Genomic DNA, 27,260 nt, shown 5'->3' with positions numbered 1-27,260 from the left:
CTGATCCTTTTTTCCCAGACTCAGAAGCTTTTACCGAATAATCTCCTAAAAATGGGGCTTCGGTCAATGGCTATGGCTACCCCAATTTATAGATCCCCGTCAACGACTATTGACTTCATTTAAATGCAGCCATGTAGCTAGCTGGAAGACACTAGCAAAGGACGAGCATAGAAATAGGACTCTACTATATGAAGTATTAGGTTTTAAGCCTTATCTCCATTTGTCTACATGGTAAAGGGGCCATTTTCATGGTATTTTTGAGCTATAACGAAAACTACATCCAAAGGTCAAATTTATGCACATATACGAAAATGTAAAGTATATCACCTATAGGCCAGTAATATGGTGTATTTAAATATTTATGTGGCAGCAAGACCTGAATCTCAAAGATTTTGCTGAAATTCGATCACTAGAGATCCCTAACCTAAGTTTGCTTCTGTAGAACTGTTGAGGTCATGGGTCTTGTATCCATAACATACTGTATACCGTATTTTCTGGCGTATAAGACGACTGGGCGTATAAGACGATGATGTCATTCAATGGCTGTGATTGGTTAACCCAGCGCCAGCTTTTATTGGCTGACGCTGTGCTGAGTTAGCCAATCAGAGCATTAGCTTTGACGGAGTTGGAAATATCTAATATGTTTCAGGGATTCAAACCTGTCCTCGGTTGGGTTGGATGGGTAGGGTGGGGAGAGAGGTTGGTGTTTATGTACAGTTTGATTTTCGGGTTTCACCCGCGATATGACAATCTATATGAGGTTACGTAGTTGCCTTGTGCTGGTGTTACCTTCCTGAGTTTTCTCTTAATTCCCAATGGCTGATAAACGTAAGCTGATCTCATGGAACATCAGAGGCCTTAATTCTAAAGTAAAGAGAGCATTAGTGTTTAATTTTCTTAAAAATTACTCCACTCATATCCTCTTGCTACAAGAGATGCACTTACAGGGCTCTAAGGTTATGGCACTTAAACGCATTTGTCGGCTCAGCCTACCACGTCACATACTTTAATTATGCTAGAGGTGTGACAATCCTGGTGGCTACATCTATACCATTTACCTTTGAAAGATTCCATATTGACCCTAATGGCTGTTTCCTGATACTGCAGGGTTCCTTCAGTGGGCAACTCCTAATCATAGTTAATGTTTATTTACCTCCCCCAGCTGATACTCAAGTGTTGCATGATATCATGGCTAAGCTGGTGCTCTTGGACTCAGCCCCATTAATACCGATGGGAGATTTTAACCAACTTATGGACCTGTTACAGTACCGTCTTTGCCAGACAATCTCGGTGGGAACCCAACTACCGACATGGGCCTCCTCTTACCTACTGGAGGACATGTGGCGTTTAAGACACCCACATGATACTGCATACTCTTGCCACTCAGTGTCTTACTGCTCATTTTCCAGAATAGATTTGTGCTTTGGGTCCCCGGAGTGTTTTCCCTTGGTGTGTGATGTCTCTTACTTCCCCCGAGGTGTTTCCGATCACTCACTACTTCAGCTAGTTCTAAATTTGAGGGGTGAGGCAGAGGCTTGCTATACTACGAGCCCCACCGAAGCCAACCACTCTGCACTTAATAATCTATGTAGACAATATAGATTACTACTGCTTGATTACACCAAGAAAAAGCTTCTGTGCTCCCAGCATCGCATTTTCGACTCAGGGGATAAAAACGGTCGACTATTAGCTTATCTTGCTAGTGAAGACAATATCATATCCCCAATTTTGGCAGTCCGGGACATGTCCGGAGCCACGGTCACTGACCCTGAGTTTATCAATAATACATTAACTAACGTCTACACTACCCTGTATATGTCTAAACTCAATTGTCCCAAGACCTAAGCACTAACCTCAACACTATTTCATTCCCGAGATTGCCCAAGAGTAGCGTGACTATGCTAGATGGGAACTTCGAGCTAAAGGAGGTAGTAGAGGCTATCTAATCCTTCCCGAAAACAAAATCCCTAGGCCTCGACGGACTCCCGATGGAGTAGTACAAAAGAAACACAGAATTCATTGCCCAGAAACTTCTCGAGTTATATAATAATATCCTTCGGGAAGGGATCTTGCTGGCAACCATGCATGAGGTCCTAATAGTTTTAATACCCAAACCCGGAAAGGACCCAGGGGACTGTGGCTCATACCGACGCATCTCGCTTCTTAACAACAATATTAGAATCCTAGCAAAAGTACTGTCAATATGCATTAATAGAGCCCTTCACCATATCACACACGCTGATCAATTGGGATTCATGCTGGGCAAGAGTGCAACCATGAATGCTAGGCGACTTTTTACTAACCTTGCACTACCACACTACAACCAGGGAAAGCGTACTCTGGTCTTCATCGACCAAGCTAAGGCCTTTGATTCAATGGAATGGAGATATCTGTGGGAGGTGATGACACGGTTCGGTTTTGGGATAAGCTTCATTAAATGGGTACAAACGCTATACTATCTCCCGGTGGCTCGGATACGCACAAATACCTATATATCTGAACAGTTCTCCTTGGCTAGAAGAATGCGTCAGGGATGCCCTATGTCCCCAGCACTTTTTACGATTGCAATCGAACCACTAGCGATCCAAATCAGGGTGTCGGCTGAAGTAGTGGCGTTCTGACTGAGAGCATATGAGGAACGGGTGGTGCTTTATGCGGACAATACCCTCTTATTCTTGCAAGAACCAGAATCCTCCTTGACTGCAGTACTCTGTATTTTTGATACATTTGGAATATACTCTGGGGTGAAGGCCAATTGGGATAAAACTGGGCTGCTGGCGGTTGATACCCATGTGAGCTCTTTGGCCCTCCCTACTCTTCTGAGGTGGACTGACGGAGTTACCTACCTTGGGTTAGTGGTGCGAAAGCCTAGTGGGCAGGAGTTATGGCAACCCAACAGGCTTCACTCCTACTGACGCTAGTAGGTCGCATGAATTTAATCAAAATGAAGCTATTAACCAAATTTCTATATATATTCCAGAATATACCTATTTTGATCCCTAAAAGTTTTTTTCGGCTCTCCGAAAGATACTTCTCCATATACTTAGGCGAGGATCCACCCCGAGAATTAAACTAGAAACTCTTTGTCTGACCATGGAGGGAGGGGGGCTAGCCCTCCCCAACTTTCACTACTACTACCTGGCTAGTCAGCTGGTATGTGCGGGTTGGTGGCTGTCTTCTATTGATTATAACCCAGTGCTGGGGCTTGAGTGCAGAATAGTAAGTCCTGAACAAAGTTTGAGAGGATTATTGCTAAGGGGCCCTACCTCACGCATAACTACCCTGCCTACACCTATGTGGGTGACCCTTAAAGTTTGAAGTATAGCCCTCCACTTGATACAGGACGAGGCAGCAAAATGGTCCCCTCATACACCCTTGCGGAGAAATCCTAACCTCCTGCACTTGAAAGAAATGACATTATCTTCTGGAGACGTCATATGATAACCACCCTCTCAGATGTGGTTGAGAATGGTGTTCTTAGTACCTTCTCACAACTACAGATAAGACTGGGCCTTCCTAATAACTCCGTTTTTAGATATTTCCAACTCCGTCATGCACTCGGAGCCCAGTTTGGAGGCCTGAACATACCCCTCACACTGACCCAACTAAAGGAGCTAGCACAGATGGCCAACCCTCTAAAGCCGCTCTTCTGTTTTTATAGACAACTGACAAGGGGTCTTGCCTTGCTGAAGGACAGGGCTCTTAAAAAGTGGGGCTTAGACATACCAGGCTTAGACTCAGATGACCGGGATAGCCTTTTGGCCAGCTCAGGACCACCCTTGATCAGTGCAAAGGACAGGTTAATCCAAGTCAAGTTCCTACATAGAATCTACTCTACTCTCACCCGTTTGTGTACCATGGGCCTAATCCCCAATGCAGACTGCCCAAGATGCTTGATTAGTGCAGGCACAATCATGCATATGGTTTAAGAATGCCATGTTTTGCAGACCTATTGGAGAGATGTCCTTGAGTTTATGGAAGCACAGCTAGGGGCCCCGCGTATCCTGCATCCTAAAATTTGTCTCTTTGGCCTTGTGGAGGACATTCCGGCTGACACAGTAACACGAACTTTATATAAATTGCTGTTCTTTTATGCTAAACGTTATATTGCTTAACTGGAAACATCCAAAAAACCTACTAGGGCTACATGGCAGCATGTAGTGAATGGGGTCATCACTCTATATAAGCTGACATATATGGCCCAAGGCTGCTCCGCCAAATTTGATAAGATATGGGCCCGGTGGGTTGACTGTCCTGATACTGCATCAGGCGTATCTGACTAGATTCTTGGTCAAAGGGAAATTTGGAGTTTTTTCTTTTTCTACTCCTCACTATGCACAGAGATATTGAATGCTTGCTGTGATCACAGTCGTGTCATGGGTATAACCTTTGTTTTTATGTTTTAGTTACTATTTCCCAGGTTGGGAATCTTGGGTTCTGTTTTTTGGGGGAAATAAATAAAAGGCTATATGTAATTACAAAGGATGGGAAGAGTACAAGAGTTCTGATCTTTAAATTGACAAAACACTGCCGATATCTCTTCCTATGCATGTTTGTGTTATATTGTATGAGAATGCCCAATAAACGTTTCTTTAAAAAAAATTTTTGCATCATCAGAGACTACGCGTTTCAAAATGCAGGCGCCAGCGCAACTGGCTGATCACCCCAGGTTCTGCCCTGGCATACAGCTGATTTTTCAGGGGAAGCTGCTCCCAGCCAAGCATTTCCAAATGTACTGTTCTATGGCAACCATTCAGGTGAGTGGCCATTCATGTAGTATAGAAAAATGGTTTGAGTGTTCTGTCTCCTGAACAAGGGACAACCTTTTTCACTACCAGGACTTAAGAGATTCCCAGTGATCAGCTCAGCGCCTGGATCACTGTCAGTGCAGCGGGGCTGAACGTCATCATCAGGGTCAGAGGCGGAAACGTTATAGGGGGTCTCACTCCCATTGAAATCAATGACAGCTAAAGCTTCCTATTACACTTCTGGCTCCAATACTGGGGTTGGAAGCGGAAGTGTAATAGGAGGCAGCGCTCACATTAATTTCAATGGGAGTTAAGCCATCTATGACATTTTCATCTTCAACCCCAATGATGACATCCAGCCCCACTGCACTGGCAATGGATCGGGTGCTCAGCTGCTCGCTGGACATCCTGAGCAGCGGGTCCCTACTGATCAATAGTTGATCTATTGATAACCTATCCCATGGCAATATTTTTAGCATAAGAACTCGGTATAAAACACCATCTACTACAACATATCGTAGACTTTATAGGTTTATTAAACATTTTATATTTTTTACAATTTGCAAAAATATAAGTCGATACATTCATAAATATAAAATACTTGTAGAATAATGCTTGTAGAAATGTAAAAACAGAGTATGAGTTAATTTTATAAAAATTATATGAATTATGTCACATGGTATATAAAATACATCAGAACCAACACAGCGAGACTATTCACAGAATAATCGGGGTAAACTATCTTTTCAGCCAAACAAATAGCTAATAAGATTTGCAACACAAAATAGGAATATATCATTTATACTTTAGAATCCAAACAACTGCGCTCACATAACATGTCCCCAGAGTGCTGCATCTAATGCACAAGACTGGGTCCCCAGAGTGATGTATCTAGTGCACAAGACCGTGTGTCCAGACTGATGTATTTAGTGCCCAAGACTGTGTCCCCAGTCTGATGTTATTAGTGCACAAGACCGTGTCCTTATACTGATGTATCTAGTGCCCAAGGCTGGGTTCCCAGACTGATGTATCTATTGCACAAGACCGTGTCCCCAGTCTGATGTATCTAGTACACAGGACCGTGTCCCCAGTCTGATGTATCTAGTACACAGGACCGTGTGCCCAGTCTGATGTATCTAGTGCACAGGACCATGTCCCCAGTCTGATGTATCTAGTGCACAAGACCGTGTTTCCAGACTGATGTATCTAGTGCACAACACCGGGTCCCCAGACTGATGTATCTAGTGCACAACACCGGGTCCCCAGACTGATGTATCTAGTACACAAGACCGGGTCCCCAGAGTGATGTATCTAGTGCACAAGACAGGGTTCCCAGACTGATGTATCTATTGCACAAGACCGTGTCCCCAGACTGATGTATCTAGTACACAGGACCGTGTCCCCAGTCTGATGTATCTAGTACACAGGACCGTGTGCCCAGTCTGATGTATCTAGTGCACAGGACCATGTCCCCAGTCTGATGTATCTAGTGCACAAGACCGTGTCCCCAGTCTGATGTATCTAGTGCACAAGACTGTGTGCCCAGACTGATGTATCTAGTGCACAACACCGGGTCCCCAGACTGATGTATCTAGTGCACAACACCGGGTCCCCAGACTGATGTATCTAGTACACAAGACCGGGTCCCCAGAGTGATGTATCTAGTGCACAAGACCGGGTCCCCAGAGTGATGTTTCTAGTGCACAAGACTGTGTCCCCAGACTGATGTATCTAGTGCACAAGACCGGGTCCCCAGACTGATGTATCTAGTGCACAAGACCGGGTCCCCAGAGTGATGTATCTAGTGCACAAAACTGCCTGAAGGTACACTTATTTTTCCAACTGGATTTCTAGCTAAACATACAACACCCCTATTTCGAGGAAGCTATCCAATTGTACCCTTTCTCGTCTTCCGCTCTTTCCAGCCCCTGTTACATTTGTAATGTGGGAAACAAAATAGGAATTATGGGACAAACAGGGCACGGCCCAGACTGTAAAGAAGGAAAAAAGGTATCTATAATATGCAAAAAGCCCTGTATATACCTGAGTATAATCAGACACAGACCTCCATTTTCACTGCGGTCATGTATCAACACTGTCATTTGTATTATACAATTGTTCCCATACAAATGCTGCCATGAAACAAGTAACCATCTGTTTGCTGCCTGCATTACTGTGGAAACACTTTTCATGCTAGCATCCATATTGGTGACCCTTCTACCTCTGTCTGGAAAGGTAAAGAATTATATAGATAGAGCACATATATAGTAAATTCTTATATATATCGTATATCAGGGTCAACCTGTATAGAACACATCCACCTGTGCATATGTAACTATTTACACCATGAACATCAATGTACAATAACATCAATATATAACATATACTGTAGTATAATTAGTAGTTCCTATCTGTGAAACGTATTAGTTAAACATGGGGCTAATATACGATATTATTGGAATATGAACAGAAATTCATAATTAACCTTTAGTCAGACCACACATGGAATATTTTGGGCACCTTTGTATAAAACGGACATAGCCGATCGAGAGCCAGCACAGAGGACGGCGACTAAGGCCATTAAGGGAATGGAAGGATTGCAGTATAAACACAGATTATCAAAAAAGCAGGCTTAGGGGCGATCTAATTACAAAGTACAGATATATGAATGGACAGTTCAGAGAGCTTTCTAATGACCTTCTTACACATAGGCCTGTAGCCATGACACAGAGGCATCCTCTACGTCTAGAAGAAGGTTGCACCATCATCATAGACGGGATTCTTTACTGTAAAAGTAGTGAGACAATGGAACTTTCTACTCTATGATACTGTTAAGGTTGATGCATTGAAAATATCTAAGAGCATCTTGAATACCTTTCTTGATAAACGCAATATCACAGGTTATGGTTATTTAACCTTCTATCCAATAGGCAGCTTTGCCAGAAATGCATCTTTAAAAAAAAAAAAAATATATATATATATATATATATATGTATATATATATATATCCATTATCAGTTCTGGCAAAATCACAATATTGGGGCTTATTCAAAATATGACAGTTTTCTGGCACAAATTACATCAGACAAGTGTTCTACATGCCTGTACCACATTTATCATGTGTTTTAGGGCTCATGTCCACGGGCAAAATGGGATTTAAAATCCGCAGCGGATCTCCCGCGCGCGGATCCGCACCCCATAGGGATGCATTGACCACCCGCGGGTAGATAAATACCCGCGGATCGTCAATAAAAGTGATTTTAAAAAAAATGGAGCATGAAAAAATCTGGACCATGCTCCATTTTCATGCGGGTCTCCCGCGGGGACGGCTCCCGCGGGCTTCTATTGAAGCCTATGGAAGCCGTCCGGATCCGCGGGACACAAAAATCATATTTTACTCACCCGCTCCGGTTCTTCTCTTCTCCGCGGCGCCATCTTCTCTCAGCCGCGGCCGGATCATTTTGCTTCGGCCCGGCGCATGCGCGGGGCACGTCACCGACGTCATCGTGCACATCCGCCGAGCCGAAGAATGAAGATCCGGCCGCGACGAGAGAAGATGACGCCGCCGCGAAGAGAAGAAACGGAGCGGATCGGAGGTAAGTTTATTCTCATTTATTTGCATTTTCAGCGCTCATGTCCGCGGGGCAGGAGGGACCCGCTGCAGATTCTACATGTAGAATCTGCAGCGGATCTGATTTTCCCCGTGGACATGAGGCCTTAGACACTTTTAGACAGCTTTTCTGACTTGCCCTGAAATGGGGCGTGGTCTAAATTGTGCCAAATTGCACTTAAATTTTGGTGCACTCTGTGGCATAAAGTAAGCCAACTATTAGGTGGTCTAAACCTAAGACTAGGCAGTCTTAAATTTCAACAGATGTATCCCTCATACCTCATACTGTCTAGTCTAAGTTTGCACTCTCTAACCATTAGACTGTATTAGTAAATAAGCCCCATTCAGTTTTTCTACTCAATGTGGTAGTGCTGCAACTCTTTATCACTACTGCTAAATATGAACAGGGCCTACAAAACACAACTTTCATGATCCCATTAGAAATTTCTTTTGACTCCAAGTGCATCCCGCGCTCTGAAAAGATATGCTTACTAGATGTGATCTGTAATAGTCAAGGAGTACAGATTGTTTTAAACCACAAACATTTTTCTTGGTCAGTTTCACTAGGTCAGACCATCCTTGAGATTCATGATTTCTCATGGGGAAGGAAAAACATGATATATAAATATTTCATGAGGCTTTAGCGCTGTGGTTTATAGCAGGAAAACGTGGAGTAGCTGGAAGTCGGTTGGGTGCTACAGACAACTACTCCGCCTTTTCTTGGCACTACTGAATGTTCTAAAGTTCAGCTGACATAACAATTCCCGTATGTAATCTGCCTTCATGTGTTCTCCTAGAATAAGGGTTATAGGTAATAAATAGAGAGCTTCATAGGAGCACATCTGCAGAATAAATAGCAGTATGGGTGGAGACCACAGATAACCATGCTTCCAAGATATCAATGTGAAAAGACGTTAATCCTTATAAACTTCATAACATACATTCTCGAACACATTTCCCACATTTTATAGTCCAACATGCTGATACATTCTATACATCTGTCTTCTATATTCCAGTCTTTTTGTTCTGTACACTTATAAGTTGTGTATTCACATATCGTCTTCTTTTCTGCAAGGAAACAAGATACAATCTCATTATAAGATGCCTGATGCACAATGGTTAGCAATCAGTCGTATTACTGCGATTACTGTGCATATACATTTTCTGTTGAGCCCATAGAGGCCAATGGTTCGGGGCCTGTAGGCAGGATATCTCATGTGCTTCATACCCTTTCCATTAATAAACTCACACCAAAACTGTGCTTTATATGATCAAACCAGAACTTTACCCTTTAGTTATCTTGAATAAATAGAGTGACACCGCTTGTATATAAGTATTGGCCCTGACCCTGAGCAGCAGGCTGCCCATTGTGTCTAATGGAAAATCGATCCAGGTTGTTCCCCTGCTGAGACACAGTGGGGCAATAAGAACCCACATCCTGTGCAACGCCAACACACTGTATCAGAGCCGAGGGAGGATTTTTGTAGTTCGCTCACAGAGCATTGCTTAGATTGGATACAATTGCAATCCCATCTCAGCTGTGAGAAGTATTAGGGTTCTGGGTAAGTTTTCAGTCCTTGTAAACAAGAATATTCCCATTCAATGACAGGAAAGAGAGGTCTTCAAATGAACCCCTTAATGACCACCCATACGTCATTTGATGGCGGACATTAAAGGGGTTGTCTCACGGCAGCAAGTGGGGTTATACACTTCTGTATGGCCATATTAATGCACTTTGTAATTTACATCGTCCATTAATTATGAGCCGTACAGAAGTTATTCACTTACCTGCTCCGTTCCTAGCGTCCTCGTCTCCATGGCTCCGTCTAATTCTGATGTCTTCTGGCGTTTTTAGACGCGCTTGCGCAGTCCGTGCTTCTGCCTGGTGAATGGGGCCGCTCGTGCCGGAGAGCTGGTCACCGCGTCGTCATCGTAGCTCCGCCCCGTCAAGTGTGCCGATTCCAGCCAATCAGGAGGCTGGGATCGGCAATGGAACGCACAGAGCCCATGGTGCACCATGGGAGAAGACCCGCGGTGCACCATGGGAGAAAACCGCAGTGCATCCCTGGGAAAGGACCGGCGGCCATCTTAGGGAGAAGATTTTTAAAACTTCATATTTCGTCGGATCGGTGAGTAGCAAGCGGTTTAAAAAACGCTTTAAAATGCTATTTTATGCCAGGGGGGTGACAGGGGGAATGGGGTAATGTAAAATTTTGATGTTTGCCGCGAGACAACCCCTTTAAGGGGCTTTATTCTGCAGCGCTGTCTTTTGACTATGGCTGTATCAGAAGCCTGGCATAAAAAGTGTGTAAAGGCCCTTTTAGATGGAACTACACTTGATATAAAACCTAAAAACCATGTAATACAACGCGTACCTGTTTAAGACGTACAGACTGGTCCAAGCGTTTTCCCTGTTTACATTCTGTCCAAACACAATCATGGAGTTTCTGTCTCTTCTCTTAGTCTCGCCATGCGCAATATCAGGCCTGGGGGAAATAAGTGCATTGTAAGGGCGTCTCTGTGAGCATAACACAACTAGACGAATGTGCAGCCTACAGGAGCGATGATAAATAATTCCACTGGAGTATTCGGAGATGTTGGGGTATCTGGTACTGGAAACCCCGCAGAAAAATATATATCTGCATTCATCATTTCTTGTAATACACATGAATACTTAACCCTTTAACGACCAGCCCTAATGGCCAACCAATTTTACAGTTTTTTTTTTCGTTATTGTATAATTCTTTTTAATTTTTCTGTTGACATGGTAATATAAGGATTTGTTTTATTGCTAAAAGAGTTGTATTTTTAACCCTTTCCAATCCAATTTGTATCCTGGTTTTCCTAGGGGGCTTACTCTTTTTCAGCGGTTATACAATGGCGCTATCTGCTGGCTAAAGCCAGTACTGCATGAGGTGACACGTTGGATAGGCTCCGACAGCAGAGAGGCTGGCAATATACAGTAAGAGAACCCCGACAGACGTCTTCCAACATCGGAGCTTCACAGTCTTAAATTATTATGTCTTAAGACGTCAGACACTGGATTGGAAAGGGTTAATAGTATCATTTTGGGTACATATGTAATGTAGTATACAACATAAATCTATTATTTTTTTCTTTTAGGGTAAGGGTAACAGAAATGCCACCATTGTTTTTTTGGGTTTCGTTTGTACAGTGTTCACTTTGTGGTATAAATAACATGATAACATTATTCACTGGATCAGCACGACTACAGCAATGCCAAATTTCTATAGGTTTTTATGATTTACTGTTTGCACACTAAAACCACTTTAAATAAATTGATTTTCCATCATTGCATTCAAAGACCTCTAACATTTTTATTTTGACATCTACTAAGCTGGACTAGGGTTCGTTTCTTGTGGAATGAGATGTAGTTTTCATTGATAACATTTTTGGGAACATATATTATGTAAATACAGCAGTTCAGGTGTTAGAAGTAAACTTGGCCATTAGTTCCAAGTCACTCAAACCCTTAGACACTGCGGTGAGTGAGGATATATATATATATATATATATATATATATATATATATACACCCAGACAACCCCTTATTCCTAATTTGATAAAAGTATGTGGAACTTCCAAAGCTCCAGGCAGAAAAGTTAATTGCAGCCACAATAAAAAGGGAATTAGATAGAACTATACATGGATCCCTCTCTGTCCTGATCTTAGACAAATAAGTTGAAAGCAAAAAAAAAAAAACTAAGGAAATACAGGGATTATGCTGTAGTCTGGGTTTTCTTTATCTTCAAACAATAGAAGGAAATTCAGAGGTTGACTACAGATGTTAATGTGACAGTATGGTCTTGTTTGAAAAATATGTATATATAGATTATTTCCTTTCAGTTCAGGCACATACAGTGGGGGAAAAAAGTATTTAGTCAGACACCAATTGTACAAGTTCTCCCACTTAAAAAGATGAGAGAAGCCTGTAATTGACATTATAGGTAGACCTCAACTATGAGAGACAACATGAGAAAACACATCCAGCAAATCACATTGTCTGATTTTTAGCGAATTTATTTGCAAATTATGGTGGAAAATAAGTATTTGGTCAATAACAAAAGTTAATCTCAATACTTTGTTATATATCCTTTATTGGCTATGACAGAGATCAAACGTTTTCTGTAAGTCCTCACAAGGATGGCACACACTGTTGCTGGTATGTTGGCCCATTCCTCCATGCAGATCTCCTCAAGAGCAGTGATGTTTTGGGGCTGTCGCTGGGCAAATCTTGCTTGTTTGTTATTGACCAAATACTTATTTTCCACCATAATTCGCAAATAAATTTGTTAAAAATCAGACAATGTGATTTTCTGGATGTGTTTTCTCGTGTTGTCTCTCATAGTTGAGGTCTACCTATGATGTCAATTACAGGACTCTCATCTTTTTAAGTGGGAGAACTTGTACAATTGGCGTCTGACCAAATACTTTTGCTCCCCACTGTAAGTGTCACCTATATTTCCCTCACTATTTCTGTAGTACGACCTATGATAAAGAAAGGCTATCACGCACACTCAGCACACTGAATTGCTGGGAAAGCAGAGTTCAATTTTTAAGTCCAATGGTAAAAACAACTTAACAACATGGCGGGTCTATTAATGATTACCCACGTGAAAAATAAAATTAAAAAGTTACAAAAATGACGCCTTTTTGGTTTGGATAGCATATTTGTGTATTTTTGGTTAAAACACTGCAGTCAGAGATGTGAGTTTAAAGGGAAACTTTCATCACCCAAGAGAACCATATACTGAGTTACAGTGCTCATAGGCTAGGTTCCGAGGAGTCCAGGAATGTACTTGTTATACTCGACCAGCTCCCGGTTCTCACACTGTCACCGTAGAAGTTGGTGGGTGGACAGTGCAGCAGTCTTCTCTATAGGCTGTGCGTACTCCTCCATAGTTATTTATGGGAATACACACATACAGCCTGCAGAGATGGATCTACTGCACTGTACGTTCGCTGACTATCACAGGTGACGGTGTGGGAACAGGGAGATAGGTGAGTATAAAATGTACATCACCGGATTTCTCAAAACCTGGCCTATGAGCACCATAACGTAGTTTATGGTTTTCATAGGTGATGTCAGGTTCCCTTTGAAATTGACTGTAAAATGTATGTGTTTTTCTATGCAACTTTTTCTATAGAATTTTAAAAATAGTGAGACACACAAAATAACAAAAACCTACTAAAACGCTTGTCAATTTAAAAAAAGGGCATAAAAATGCTTCACATGCACTGTTTTTTTACATGCGTGTTGAAAAAGAAAAACACCATGAGAATAAGGCAGAAGTTTGGTCCGTCCATCTTTACACAAGAAGTAAAATTATTATTACCAAGAGTGAAAATTTAACCAGCAAAATTGTATTATTTCTCAAAAATTTTGTAGAATCCAAACTAGCATTAAAAGGGGTTTTCCACAGAGAATACTACTGATGCCCTATCCTCAGGATAGGGTATCAGTAGTTGATCGGCTGGGATCAGCTGAGCGGGCGCATGCTGTCAGCATCCCAAATGCACAGGGGTTGGAGCTCAAGCAGCGGCAGTCTCTGCTCCAACCTCTGTGTAGTGGCCGGTGCTTGTAACTGCAGGCACGGCTCTCATTGAAATCCTCTTTAAATATGAAATGGATGGTGTGCAGTTCCTAGTGGCTCAGTGGTTAGCACTTACTCCTTGTAGCACTAGGATCAGGGTTCAAATCTGACCAAGGGCAACATATACATAAAGTTTGTATATTCTCCACTTGTTTGCATTTAATACTGCTCAGTAAGTCCGTGGAGCGCATTCGCGTTCCATTTGGAGGCCATGTTGGTCTAAATGTTACTCCCCAGCGCCGGGTGATGCGATGGCGCCGCTCCACATTCTGCTACTAGCACATCAATCTGATTAGGGTAAGCTTTAAATTCTTCTTGTATTGTATGTCTTTCATGCTTGAAAAAGGCACAAGTTCTATTAATAAGTTTGGTATGATTGTCCAGTTAGTTTTTAGAATTGTTTTGGAAAATTAAAATCAAAGTTTTTTTGGAGAACTTTGTTGGACGTTTTGTTTCATCCACCTATTTTATTGCAGTGTTATGGAAATGTAAACCCTTAGAAGCGCACAGAATTTTTTCTCCCCTTTTTTATTCACTTCCACTCGTTTGCATGGGTTTCCTCCTGCATGCCGAAAACCTACTGAGATGTTAAAGGGCATGTCCATTTACTGGACAACTCCGCTTTAACCCTTTCCAATCCTTATTTCTTTTCGGTGGGAAAGCGCATTGTGAATTCCTTGGAATTGCCCAACAGAAACACATAAGAATGACCCATTATGATGATTTTATTAGCAATTTTTTGAAAAGTAACCCTTTCCAATCCAGTATTGGCCCATGTCTGATTTAAAGATGTCCCTGCATAGCTCCGATATTGGATAAGCGCCGACACGTATTTCTAACAGTTTGCAGGACAAAGCTCCGATGTCGGAGGCTATTCTACGTATGTATGTTACATTATGCAGGAGAGTGCTTGATGGAGAGGTTTCCTGTATACTGTAGCGTACATATGCAGAACAGCCTCCAACATCAGAGCTCTGTCTTGAATAGTTTTCGAAACACGTGTCGGGAAAGCTTAAAGGGGTTGTCCCGAGGCAGCAAGTGGGTCTATACACTTCTGCATGGCCATAATAATGCACTTTGTAATGTACATTGTGCATTAATTATGAGCCATACAGAAGTTATAAAAAGTTTTATACTTACCTGCTCCGTTGCTGGCGTCCTCGTCTCCATGGAGCCGACTAATTTTCGCCCTCCGATGGCCAAATTAGCCGCGCTTGCGCAGTCCGGGTCTTCTTCTTTTATGAATGGGATCGCTCGTGCAGGATGCCGGCTCCGTGTAGCTCCGCCCCGTCACGTGCCGATTCCAGCCAATCAGGAGGCTGGAATCGGCAATGGACCGCACAGAAGCCCTGCGGTCCATGAAGACAGAGGATCCCGGCGGCCATCTTCAGCAGGTGAGTATGAAGACGCCGGACCGCCGGGATTCAGGTAAGCGCTGTGCGGGTGGTTTTTTTAACCCCTGCATCGGGGTTGTCTCGCGCCGAACGGGGGGGGGGGGGGGGGGGGGGGTTTAAAAAAAAAAAAAAACCCGTTTCGGCGCGGGACAACCCCTTTAATGTCTAACGTGGATCGACATCGGATAGGAAAGGGTTAATGGGGTACCCTGTATTAAAATAATAAACTGAACTATACTTACCCTTAAGCCACCATTGCAGCCAATAAGAGGCTGCAGCGTCACTGCTCATTCTCTTGGCATTGGCACTCACATGCGGTGGTCTCCTGATTTTCTGTGACATCATCTGTCACAACAAACGCCCGGACCAGATCGTAGCATTAGCAGTGGATCCTGGCAGTGGCTTAGGGGTAAGTATAGTTCAGTTTATTATTTTCAGACATGGGGCGCTATTAAAGCTGGGTTGTCCAGTAACCAGACAACCCTTTTAATTAGCTTCCTATGAAACTGGCCCCAATGTGTTTCCGAAATTAGATTGGCGGTAGTCCCGTGTACACAGCCACCAACGGGTCACTGAGTGAGAAATTGCACAATACTCGCTAGTCGCTTTGTTTTCAACTCACTCAATCTTTCAATGACTACCTGTTCACTGTGAATGGAGGTGGATGGCCCGAAGAGAACTCCAGCACACTCCGTTTGCATTCACTGAATGACTATCTCCTATGTGAAAGTACTACAGCGATAGCCATTGGGATGACTGATGGATGCATGTGCGCTGTACAGTTGTTGCATTGTAACAACTGTAGATGTGGAACCACTGTGTCAACCTACCAGGTAGGTGATGATCCAATCCAGCACGGTTGAGAGCTGACCCCAGCGTCGGAGGTAAGATACCAGATGTACAAACCCTGTAGGCAGATGGAAACTAGGGAAAGTATCTTGCCCTGAGCTAAGAACCAGGGGAGGAAAACCCCTGTCTATAAGCGGAGCTCGCGTCCCAATAAGGACAACCCCACAGTCTTCTTCTAGGCACTGACTGACCCTGACAGGACAGAACATCTATAGAACAAACGACAGAACAATACCGGGGAGTACAGGAACAAAGGAGGCACAGGCTGAGGAGGATAAGCAGAGAAGTAGACTCACGAGGATAACAGACCGCAGGAAACACGAACGGACGACACAGTACACGAGCAGAAAGCAAGGTAACTGCTGAAGCAGCGGCTAAACATGGAGTTATGGACACGAATCACACAAAAACACTATAGCACTGTCTGAAAGACCCAGGACAGCTATATAGGGCGGTGATTAGAAAAGGTGCATCAGCTGAGCAGGAGACCCAGAAGCAATTAACCCCCGGAGTGCTGGAAGAGAGTGAATGTAAGTTCAGTGAACAGGGAGAGCAGGGCGATACCCACGTCTGCCAAACACAGAAGCAGAAGTTTGTGTCTGAGCACTGCACCTAACACCCATGTAAAGGTATATCAGAGACTGATGTAAATAGTGATCATCTCTATATACTGCAGTATACATTTGGCAGCAGGAAATATACAAAAAGAGGAGTACAGCAATATTCTGATTTACCTGTATAGTTGGGGGCAGGAATTTTTTAAGGATGCAGAGGATAATCCCAGTTTATTCTGGTTCTTATTTTTTGTCTTCTTAAGAAGATCTCTGACTCTTCCCCATGGATGGAGGTCAAGCTAAAAGACAAAAATAGGAGCATGACAAAAATATACACAACCCATATAATACCTTCATATATTTCTGCTATTTAATAGCTGTAACCCTATGGCCCTCTAAGACTAATAATGTCATGACTGGGTAATATTTATACAATATCTAATGCCATGAGATCAGGCCTCACACTTAGATTTTATCCAGTTCTAACCTTTCAGTTGGATGATAAAAAGTTAATAAAACAGACTGTGTTATCTTTACTTCACACATTGTGATAAAACTTATTTTGCCCTGTGCACAATAATATATTTCCCACTCCAGAGTCATTTCGTTCTTACTGGAAGCTATTTTCATTTGCTACATTGGACTTATCCGGGGCTAACGACCCAATCCTGCCAGAGAGCTCATGCAGTGTAGAAAAGCAAATAATGAAGTGCAGGTTTAGGCTTGTTGAGAAGTACGGGAGGAATGTCTGAGCATGCATTAGGGAACCAGACACTTTAGACTGTCCCGAAAGCATGAATGCTGATTGCTGTGTTTCTTTGTGATCAGACTTTTAAGAGCCAGACTCACATCATTGACTATCATTAGGAAACCTTTATTACCCTTACATTAATTTGTCTTGCTGCAAACTGCTTTAAAAAGCGCCTGCCAAAATGGACAGACCCTATTAACTCAGGACATCCAGCACATGCCATAAGAAAAGCAAGTCAAGGAGTGATCCTGCATCTCTGCTTTGTATATTGAATGATAGAATGATATTTGATTATTTAGGGAACGGTGGATGCGGCCATGTTGTCTTGCACAGGTCACACCAATTTACATAGAGGGCATACTACTTGTGCTGCCCCAAGCAGGCTCCAGCACCTGTTAGGTTGTTGTACCTGTGACATCTGTTACATGTCCTACGTTAAAGGAGTCTGCCCTTTAATTGTTCTCATAAAGCCTCACAACTTCTCTTACTAAGTATAAGATTGTTATACATATAGAAGCAAAGCTGCTGTGTTAATGCTTCCCTATGTATAGTTTAGGCTGTCTTCACATCTGCGTTGGAAGGTTCATCTGCCACAAAATACCGTTAGAAATAGTGCTGCATGCAGCGCTTTTTCTTCCAGTAAAATGCTGGACAGCTAAGCAGAAACCGAACTGACCCTATTATAATCAACGGGGTCCATTGGGAGCTGTTCGGTTCCATCATAAGACAGACCCATTCGTCCAGGGGAGTCCCCTTTCCTGTTTCCTGAATAGAACGGGAAACCGGAACCCCCGACACAGAAGTAAAACCAAACACAATCCTGTAGAACCATACTATCTAGCTGAAGCTGACAGCAATATAAAAATAGAGCTCTGACTATTGGCATATAGTCTGTTGGTTTCAGCACAGTCACCGAGAGATCCACCTAGGAATTCTCTTCTCAACCTTTTACAATTCCATTTTGAAATTCTACATTCTAACAAAGCCATTCTTACTAAAGAGTCAAATGATCTCCTGACAGCTAAATGTAATGGTGACCACTCTCTACTAATTCTTCGGAATCTCTCCACAGCGTTTGTCCCTGTAGATCATCTATGCCTCCGCAGCATGTGCCACTCCATTGACCTAAAGGACTCTGCTCTCCCCTGGTCTTCTTCCAACCTCTCTGACCACTCGTTCAGGGTATCATTTGCCTGCTCTACTTCTCCTTTACCCCTTGCTGTTGGGAGTTCCTAGATCATCTCCTCTTTTCTATCTACAGAGCCCCTATTGGATAATCTACCAGCAGATTTGGCTTTCTGTACCATCTCCAGACCGATGACACCCAATTGTACACCTCTTCCCAAGACATCATCCCTTCACTACTACAAAACTCTAGCGCTTGTCTGTTCAAAAACGCTGCACAAAACCGTAGTAAAAATGCTGCGATTTCAAACAGCGTTTTCTGCACACGTGTGAGAGTGGCCTGAGAGATCATGAACATGATTGTATTAACTCTGTTTTGCACAGAACCATAAAAAGGTTTCCAGGGAAGTAGGCAAACCCTCACTGTACCTCCAATTTCATACAGAGTTTGTTTTTTCTGACCAATTCTCTACCAGTCCAATAGAAATAAAATTGTGGCGTGTTGCTTCGGACTTCATTTGTACAGACATATTCACCCCTAGAAGCACTACAGTATTGTTCTGCACACATGGACTTAACCGGGGACTGTACAGCAGTGCACAGAGGATGTATGGCTTCGTACTAGGAGAACCGTATAGGCTGAGGACGTTCTAAGCATTATATCATAATGTAATACTCTTTAAAAAGACAATATAACATAAGCATCCTCACTCAAGAAATGTATTAAAACCATTCGGGAAAGTCACTTCAAAGTCTATTTATGCAGCTGCATGTTGTTTCATGTAGGCATTCAGGTTGAGCACCAGATGACATTTTCTGTATGTGCTGTTACTTAATATAGTCTTCCTTGTAATCATCTGCCAAGTAATGTAAAGGGTTCTAACATCTAAAAGCCTGATTTATTTACTGAGTGGCAGGAAGTTGTACTCTTTAAAAAAAATCTAAGACATTGCTACATAGTTCTTGAGCGTTAGGAGTTAGAGCCTTCTGGGCTAACTAGGACCCTATGGTTGGAAGTACATACTTGTATCTATGTCTTGTGTGCGAACCTAAGTATTATGTATTAATGGGTCAAGAGGGGTGTCATCTCTCCTTAAGGAAAGCACCCAAAAAGTGTGTGGAGACACCTAGGGGAAGAGTGGGTCGGGGAATGGCATAGTCTCTACCTCAAGGAGAACATCCAGAAGGGGTGTGAGAAGACACCTGAAAAGTGAATGAGGAGACTTATAATTTTTGCAAATAGGGAAGATGGACCAATACTTCTACAGCACCACCTATTGGATAGTAGCATTCCTTTAAATCAATGTACGACTTTTGAACAAGTCTGTAAAACAATGATTGGGAATAGTAACACTCAAATAATTAAGTTGTCCTCATTGGATATTAGGTAAAAGGGAAAGTCCCCTGGTGCAAGCACTGAGTCGTGACTGACTCCTAGGGTGACGTCACATCGTCACGTTTTCTTGGCAGTCTGTTTTTGCATGGGAAGGAAGGGGGAAATTGCCATTGCCTTTCCCAGTCATCTTTACCCCCCAGCAAGCTGGATACTCATTTTACCGACCTCGGAAGAATGGAACGCTGAGTCAGCCTTGAGCCAGCTACCTGAACCATGCGGGAAATGAACCCACAACTCTCAGGTCGTGAGCAAGAGCTGAAAACTGTATACTGCTGCCTTAACACTCTGTGACACACAAGGCCCTTTCATTGGATATTACAGCACCAAAAAATCAACATGAATAAAAAATTAAATACCTTTTTCATATCAGGTTCTGATTGGGCAAAGGGGTCGCTGTAATTTCTGTCCCACATTTGCTTACTTTCTTTGTCATCACATTTCAGTTTAGTAAAGGGTTTCCTTACCCCCAATATAGAAGGACTCCTCCAGCCATCTGTCTGTGCAAGATTCCCTAAAAGCAAGTAATAATGGTGGTATGTTGGAATGAAGGGGTTTTTCTTAAAACACAGTGATACAAAGTTTAACCCGGTCAATGACTTCCATCACGTTCTCAAGAAATCTTAATGATTTTTACTTAATCTTTATCAATGGACAGTATTTATCAATGTATTTGAATGTCAATGTCAATCAGCAGGGGTGTATGTGCCAAAGGAGCAGCATCTACTTCTACTATAGGTACTGCCAGCTAAGATTAGGTCTGTTATTACTCCACTGGAAACCGAGGCACTGATTCTTATATACAGTACATACACTATTCTACCTAATGTCATTGGACACCTGAGCAAGAATCAAAAGTAGTATTTATTTCCATATGTTAATACTTAGTGGGTCCTTTGGCCCTAATGTCATTGAATACTGTCCCTAGTATATATTCTACTAATGTCTGATAAACTTCAGCTGGTATTTCCCTCTATTCATCCTGCAAACGTCTGACAGAAGATGGACACTGCTCATATTTTCTGATCCAACATTCCATTGCATCCCAAAGATGTTCAGTAGGGTTCAGGTTGGAACTCTTTGCAAGCCAGTCCAATTGTGAAACATACGTATCCTCAAGTCAAAGCAAAACAGCGTTAAGATTTGTGACAAGGTGCATTGTTTTGTTGGAAGTGTGCCTGACCATTTCCAGAGTATGGCCACATTACCGGCAGCACAGTGTTGTCCAGAATGCCAAGATACACGTTTGTGTTCATGGTTCTTGCCACTACATCCAACGGACTGAGATCATGCTATATAAAACATCCTCAGACCATAAAGGAACCTCTGCCATACGTAATGGTTGGCACAACACACTCAGGTAGAAAGCGTTCCCTAGGATCCTCCACTCCAAGGTATGTCCATCTCATTTGAAGATGGAGTAGCATGATTTATCACTCTATAGTACGTTCTTCCATTGCTCAACTGTCCAATGATGACGCTTCTTGCACCATTGTAGACGGGCCAATGCACCTTCGTTTGCAGGATGAATGAAAGGAAATACGAGCTGCAGTGTATCAGATACTAGTAGAAAGTATACCATGGAGACTTTCCAATGTCATTAGGGCCAAAGGAGCCCCACTAAGTATTAACACATGGAAATAAATACTACTTTTGATTCTTGCTCAGGTGTCCAATGACTTTTGGTAGGATAGCGTATAGCGATCATTCCAATAGTGCCTGTGTCGTGACACATATTTAGATCATTTCCAATTACCAGGAATGATGATGCGAATACGTGTAGGTTGTAAGCCACTTAAGGATGTGATATATCTGTGTGCTGACATTATATTTTAATGTGCCACTCTGGTACCAATATAAAAATACACATGAAATAAAAGACTGTTGCTTTCAGACATCCTCCTTTGTGCTATTGTTCTCTTAAATTTTATCAGGGTGTGTTAAAACAGATACATTGAGATAAGAAACCAACCTTTGTAGCCAAACTTTTCAGAGTTAATGCCAATTTCTGGGATCATGGAGAGGTCAGATTGGTTTCCACTTAGTACAAACATACTATGCGGCCGGTTCCTCCTTACAGGAAAATGCTTCTTAGACTCCTGGTACGGACTGAGGAAAATATTTGCTGCTCCACAGGAGCAGTGCTGCCCAACGTACTCCTACACCGAGAGGAGAAAGGAGTCATGCAAATGTTACATCTCAAGACTTACAGTCAGTGCAGTGATATCATATGCCCACATTACTGGCATTCCAAAACTAAGCCCCATCTAATGGAATTCCTGGGTCTTCGACTTACTATTTTCTTTTTACTGTCTCTAGCTAAACAGGCTCTGTGATTGATTATTTGATAAATTGATGACCTAAAGATACATTTGTTAGCATTGCTTGAAGTATGTTTGTATTTAAGGTTATCTTAGGTCTGGACTTATCGTTACCTGCTTTTCACTTTCTAGGAAGTGGCATCATGAAAAAGACTTTTATATATAGATCCGCACATTTTATACCACTCATAGCAGGGTTAAATACGTGTTCAGTGAAATGCAAAATGGCTGCAAGAGCAATATCTCCCTAAGTTGTAAACCTCACGTTACTTATTTTACATCTGCGACAGGGGTTCCGTTTTCTTGCTCCGTTCAGAAAGCAGGAAAGTGCAATTCCCGGGCTGAACAGCGCCAAATTGACCCCATTGACTGTAATAGGGTCCGTTCGGTTTCCGGTCAGCAGTCCGGCATTTTGCAGGAAGAAAAAAGCAGAACCTCCGATGTGAAATCACCCTTACGAAGCCTGTATTCTAAATATTTAATCTATACAAATAATGAAGACTGGTTATCGGAGGTCCGGCAGGATACATGCCTCCCCTTAGCTGCAGCTTGACACCAGATGACCCAGAACTGCTGGTTTGCTGCACAGTTTCTGCTCACTTTGTAGATTCACGTGTTTTAACTTGAATGCAGCTGTTTGAGGCTTGTTAGTTTTCATAAGTGTACAATATGATAATCCGGTCTGTATGGGATAGGCAGAAACCAGCTGTATGCAAGCTGATAGAACTTTAGGCGATATGTTTGTTATAGACTAGTTCTGGATGCCCTGTAATTACCAAAAAATGAATGAGGGTCCCTTTAGACAAGCCGATTTTCGTTTGAACGAGCAAGTGACGTCACCGCTAATTCGTTCACATTTGTGCAGGCTGTTTAGATATATCATTGGCTCGTTCAAACGAGAATCATTCAGAATCGTTATAAGCGAATAAGAATGACTAAGTTTGCTGTTCAAGCCGAGCTATAAGTGAACGAGCCAACGATGATTTTTATGCTGCATAAAATGAACAATGACTGAAAGGCGAACAATTGTCATTCATCGTTCAGTCGTTGGCTTGCGTTTAGACCTAACGTTCACTTTCGCTCATTTCAACCATTTTTTTGAACGATAATCGTTTTGTCAAAAAGCACTTTGAGTAATGTTAATGAGGAATAGACCACTTTATTGCGATGGTGGAATACAAATCACTTGTAGAGATGAGCGAGTATGCTCGCTAAGGCAATTACTCAATCGAGCATTGCCCTTAGCGAGTACCTGCCCGCTTGGGAGCAAAGATTCGGCTGCCGGCGGCGGGCGGGGAGCTGCGGGGGAGAGCGGGGAGAAACGGAGCGGAGATCTCTCTCACCCTCTCTCCCCCCCCCCCCCCCCCCGCTCCCCTCTGCTGACTGCCGCAACTCACCTGTCACCCGCGCCGGCAGTCCAACCTTTCCTTCCGAGCAGGGAGATACTCGCTAAGGACAATGCTCGATCGAGCAATTGTCCTTAGCGAGTATGCTCGCTCATCTCTAATCACTTGTTTTAAGAAGTCCGTGATCATCAAGGGGAATAAAGTTTCTCCCAATGGAGGAGTAGGAGGTCTTATAGGCCAAGTAATGGGGAAAAGGGTAAGTAAATTAAATCTCATCTTAGAGCGTGAAATCTGGCTTTCTGGTGCCACCTGTTGGCTAGCAACCCTATGGGTCAATGTCTGACCCTCTAATAAGCCTTGTGATAAGTCCAAGTATAAGACTCTGCTTTGTAAGGAAAAGACCCCCATCTGCAGACAGCTGTTTCAGGGTTTTCGCTCCCCATCAGCACACAGCAGCTAACCAGCGCCCCGCTCTGCAGTGACAAGGGGCAAAAGCTGAAACAGTTGTCTTCATATGGGGGTCTCTTCCTAGTGAGCCAGCTTTCTTTCTCCAAAATGAGAGCTTATTAGCATCCCCAAGAAGTCAATGCTCTACTACAGTACTTTAGTGGAGGGTTATTGGGTACCTTCCTTCACAATGCTCTGATAACTGCCATTTAATCATACACATTACCTGACTCAATTCACGCCGAGGTGTAATGTTGCAGAACACTGTATTCCTCATCTCATTAGGTGGAGACGTAAGCTATGCAAACTTAATGCTTCTTACCTCTTTCATTTGTTTCACTCGATCTTCCTTTTGCAATGTAAATATTTGCTTCTGCAGTTTCAGATTATGCTCCTGAAGTTGTCCTATTTTTTCTATTAGTTGACAAATGTGTTCCAAATATCCAAGACCTGATCCGAGTGCTTTCGATGCTCCCTGGTTGACCTGTAGAGTGATTTCAATAATCAAATTTGAAATAATCTTCTCAAACATGCAGAATAGACAAAATAGAAGTAGCATATGGTGTCATTCTGTGGTTGCTGTATGTTCTTCCGCTTCCTACGGGTTTGCTGCAGGTGTTTCTGTGCCCCCTGTAGTATACATGTTCTTATATTCTTTCCACTCAATTTTTTTTTAATTTATTGACTTTCTTAAAGAGGTTCTCCTACAGTGAAATATTAATTTGCTCTGTTAAAAGTTAAGTTTTTAATTGGAATAATTCTTTATTCTTTCTCAGAACGTCCACCTAATATGTGTAGAGTTGGTGGTCACACATGCTCAGTAGAGATCATTTAGCGCAATCAGTAGTAATTAAGGTTGGTTTCACATCTGCGTTGGAAGCCCCGCCAGGAGGTTCCGTTGCAGATCCGGCTGCAAATACCAGAAGAAAAGCACCGCATGCAGCACTTTTTCTTCCGTCCCAAAACTGGGCAGCTGGGCGGAAAGTAGGCGGACCCCATGGCTGTTTGGATCCATCCAGAGACTGAATCATTCAGCTACTGGGATTCCCCTTTCTGACAGTGGCATTTAAATCCCCTACATGATGTTTGGGGGTTCCGTACGACCCCCGCGATGAGATCGCAGGGAGCCATATTGGAAAGTTTGGTATCGTAGTAATCGTACTGACCCATAGAATAAAGTTATGTCATTTTTGTTGCAGTTTGTGCGCCGTAGAAACAAGACGCACTGAAAAATGATGGAATTTCATTTTTTTTTTTTGCATTTCTCTCCACTTAGAATTTTAAAAAGTTTTTCAGTACATTATATGGTACATTAAATAACACCATTGAAAAATACAACTCGTCTCGCAAAAAAACAAGCTTTAATACGTCAATGGATAAATAAAGGAGTTACGATTTTTTAAAAGGGGGGGATGAAAAAACGAAAATGGAAAACTAGAAAGAGCTTGGTTGCTAAGAGGTTAAGATTATTATTTAGCTACCTGTGTTACAATTGAGGCGCAGAGGAAGAAACAACCATGGGGGACCCTTGAAGAATCAGAACATTTTCCTTTTTGTGAAGAAAACATTTGCCCTTCACACCCGACTGAGATTTACAACAAGGTGTTTTTGAATGGAAATAATCACTGCATTTAACTAAAAAGAGTGTTACGAGGTTACATCAACAAAGATGTGTAATGATGCATGGCAGGACTGACCTCATGACAAATCCTGGGAAGAAGCAAGATTTTGTGTAGGTCACACACTACATGCATGTTGTTACCTTTAACCTACTAACATATAGTAATCCTCGGCCTAAGGGGATGAATGCCTAGGAATCTTAACTGCTATCATGTTCTATCATGCCTTCATATAAGCTTCAATAGCAAAATGGAATTGTTCTTAGTAAAGAAACAAAATCATCTAATAAATATGATATAACGGCTAACAAATTACATGATGGTGTTAACAGTACAACCTTTCGAGGCTACTTGTCTTTTCAGAAGTCTTTTTAGTTCCATCTGTGTTCGGTACATTCTGGTATCCTTCATTTGGTGAAAAGACAAAATTGGATAAAGTGACCGAATTAGCATTGAAAGCTTGCACTGTGCTATACCAGCCTAATGAAGATGCCTGAGTAGCCTTGTAAGCTTGCACGATTAGGGTGGTTTCACACCTGCGTTGGGGATTCTGCTTTCCTGCAGCCATTTAGGGAGCAGAGAAATGGAATCCCCACGGCTGAATAGTTTAGTCTCTGGACAGAACTGAACAGCACTATGCTGCCCTTTTGATCTCTGCTTGGCTGAGAGCTTTCCCGCCAAATTTGTGTTTACTTTACTCTTGCCCTGCAGCTGAGTGGCTCAAACCCCTGACCAATGGAACCTCATTGTTCGGGCAGATGTGAACATCTGACCGGCAGCATCTGTGCCATATTACCTCCACTTAAAATTAGTCTTTACATGTCTTATTGAAATATGATTTATAATCCCATGTAATTTATGTATGCATTTTGTACGGTGTTTCCATATTTTTGTCCAGACTAGACATATATAATACCACCAAATACGGGAAACACAAAAATAGAGCAAATAGAGTAGTAACAGAAATATGGGGATAGGAACATTATCTCTATACAACTTAGTTGTGGCAGACCCTGCCTAGAACCGAGGCGATCGTCCCGGTAAGGCAGCCCTATGTCTAGAACCTACAGGACCTAGTCTGCCTCTAAATGGGGGAAACAGAGAATAAATTCAAAAGGAAAAATCGATGTATACTTAGCTGACAGGAGTACACTGCCTCACCAAACACGGCAGACAAGAAAATAATCAGCAGCTGTGTAGACGTGGGACAGGAATAAATACACAACCGGTATGGCTGATCAGTCAACTAGGGAAAACATCTTCCTCTTGGCCAATCAGTCCATATACCACAGGAGATGTTGAGGCAGGGTTGTAAAGGAGGGCATATATTACACTGAACCCCACTGAAGGATATCTGACAGTACTCTAGGGAACGTCTGCAGAGAGAGAAAGAGGTCACCCATCAGCGCCGAATGACAGGGCACATGTGCCGGAGGTGGAGGTCACATGGGTTGGGACCGATGTTGAGACACCAAGCCAGCTCCACTT

The 27,260-nt window shown here is 42.6% G+C and overlaps 1 protein-coding gene across 2 annotated transcripts in view; it reads right to left on the bottom strand.

The window, feature by feature from the left end:
• Window positions 1-8,245: 8,245 nt before the first annotated feature.
• Window positions 8,246-27,260, bottom strand: part of LOC136625982 (uncharacterized) — a 66,710-nt gene continuing 47,695 nt past the window's right edge. The window contains exons 3-8 of one of the 2 annotated variants that reach the window (XM_066600640.1): window positions 24,476-24,637; window positions 22,012-22,198; window positions 20,399-20,553; window positions 16,951-17,069; window positions 10,734-10,844; window positions 8,246-9,426 (exon numbers count right to left, since the gene is read on the bottom strand). In XM_066600640.1, the coding sequence (XP_066456737.1) occupies window positions 9,408-9,426; window positions 10,734-10,844; window positions 16,951-17,069; window positions 20,399-20,553; window positions 22,012-22,198; window positions 24,476-24,637 (753 nt within the window). In that variant the 3' untranslated portion in view covers window positions 8,246-9,407. The remainder of the gene's footprint in view (window positions 9,427-10,733; window positions 10,845-16,950; window positions 17,070-20,398; window positions 20,554-22,011; window positions 22,199-24,475; window positions 24,638-27,260) is intronic. The other variant, XM_066600639.1, reaches the window with a different exon arrangement.

Source organism: Eleutherodactylus coqui, chromosome 4 (assembly GCF_035609145.1).
Source record: "Eleutherodactylus coqui strain aEleCoq1 chromosome 4, aEleCoq1.hap1, whole genome shotgun sequence".
Classification (NCBI taxonomy): domain Eukaryota; kingdom Metazoa; phylum Chordata; class Amphibia; order Anura; family Eleutherodactylidae; genus Eleutherodactylus; species Eleutherodactylus coqui.
Note: the sequence above shows the minus strand (reverse complement) of the source record. Positions and strands in the feature narration are given on the sequence as shown.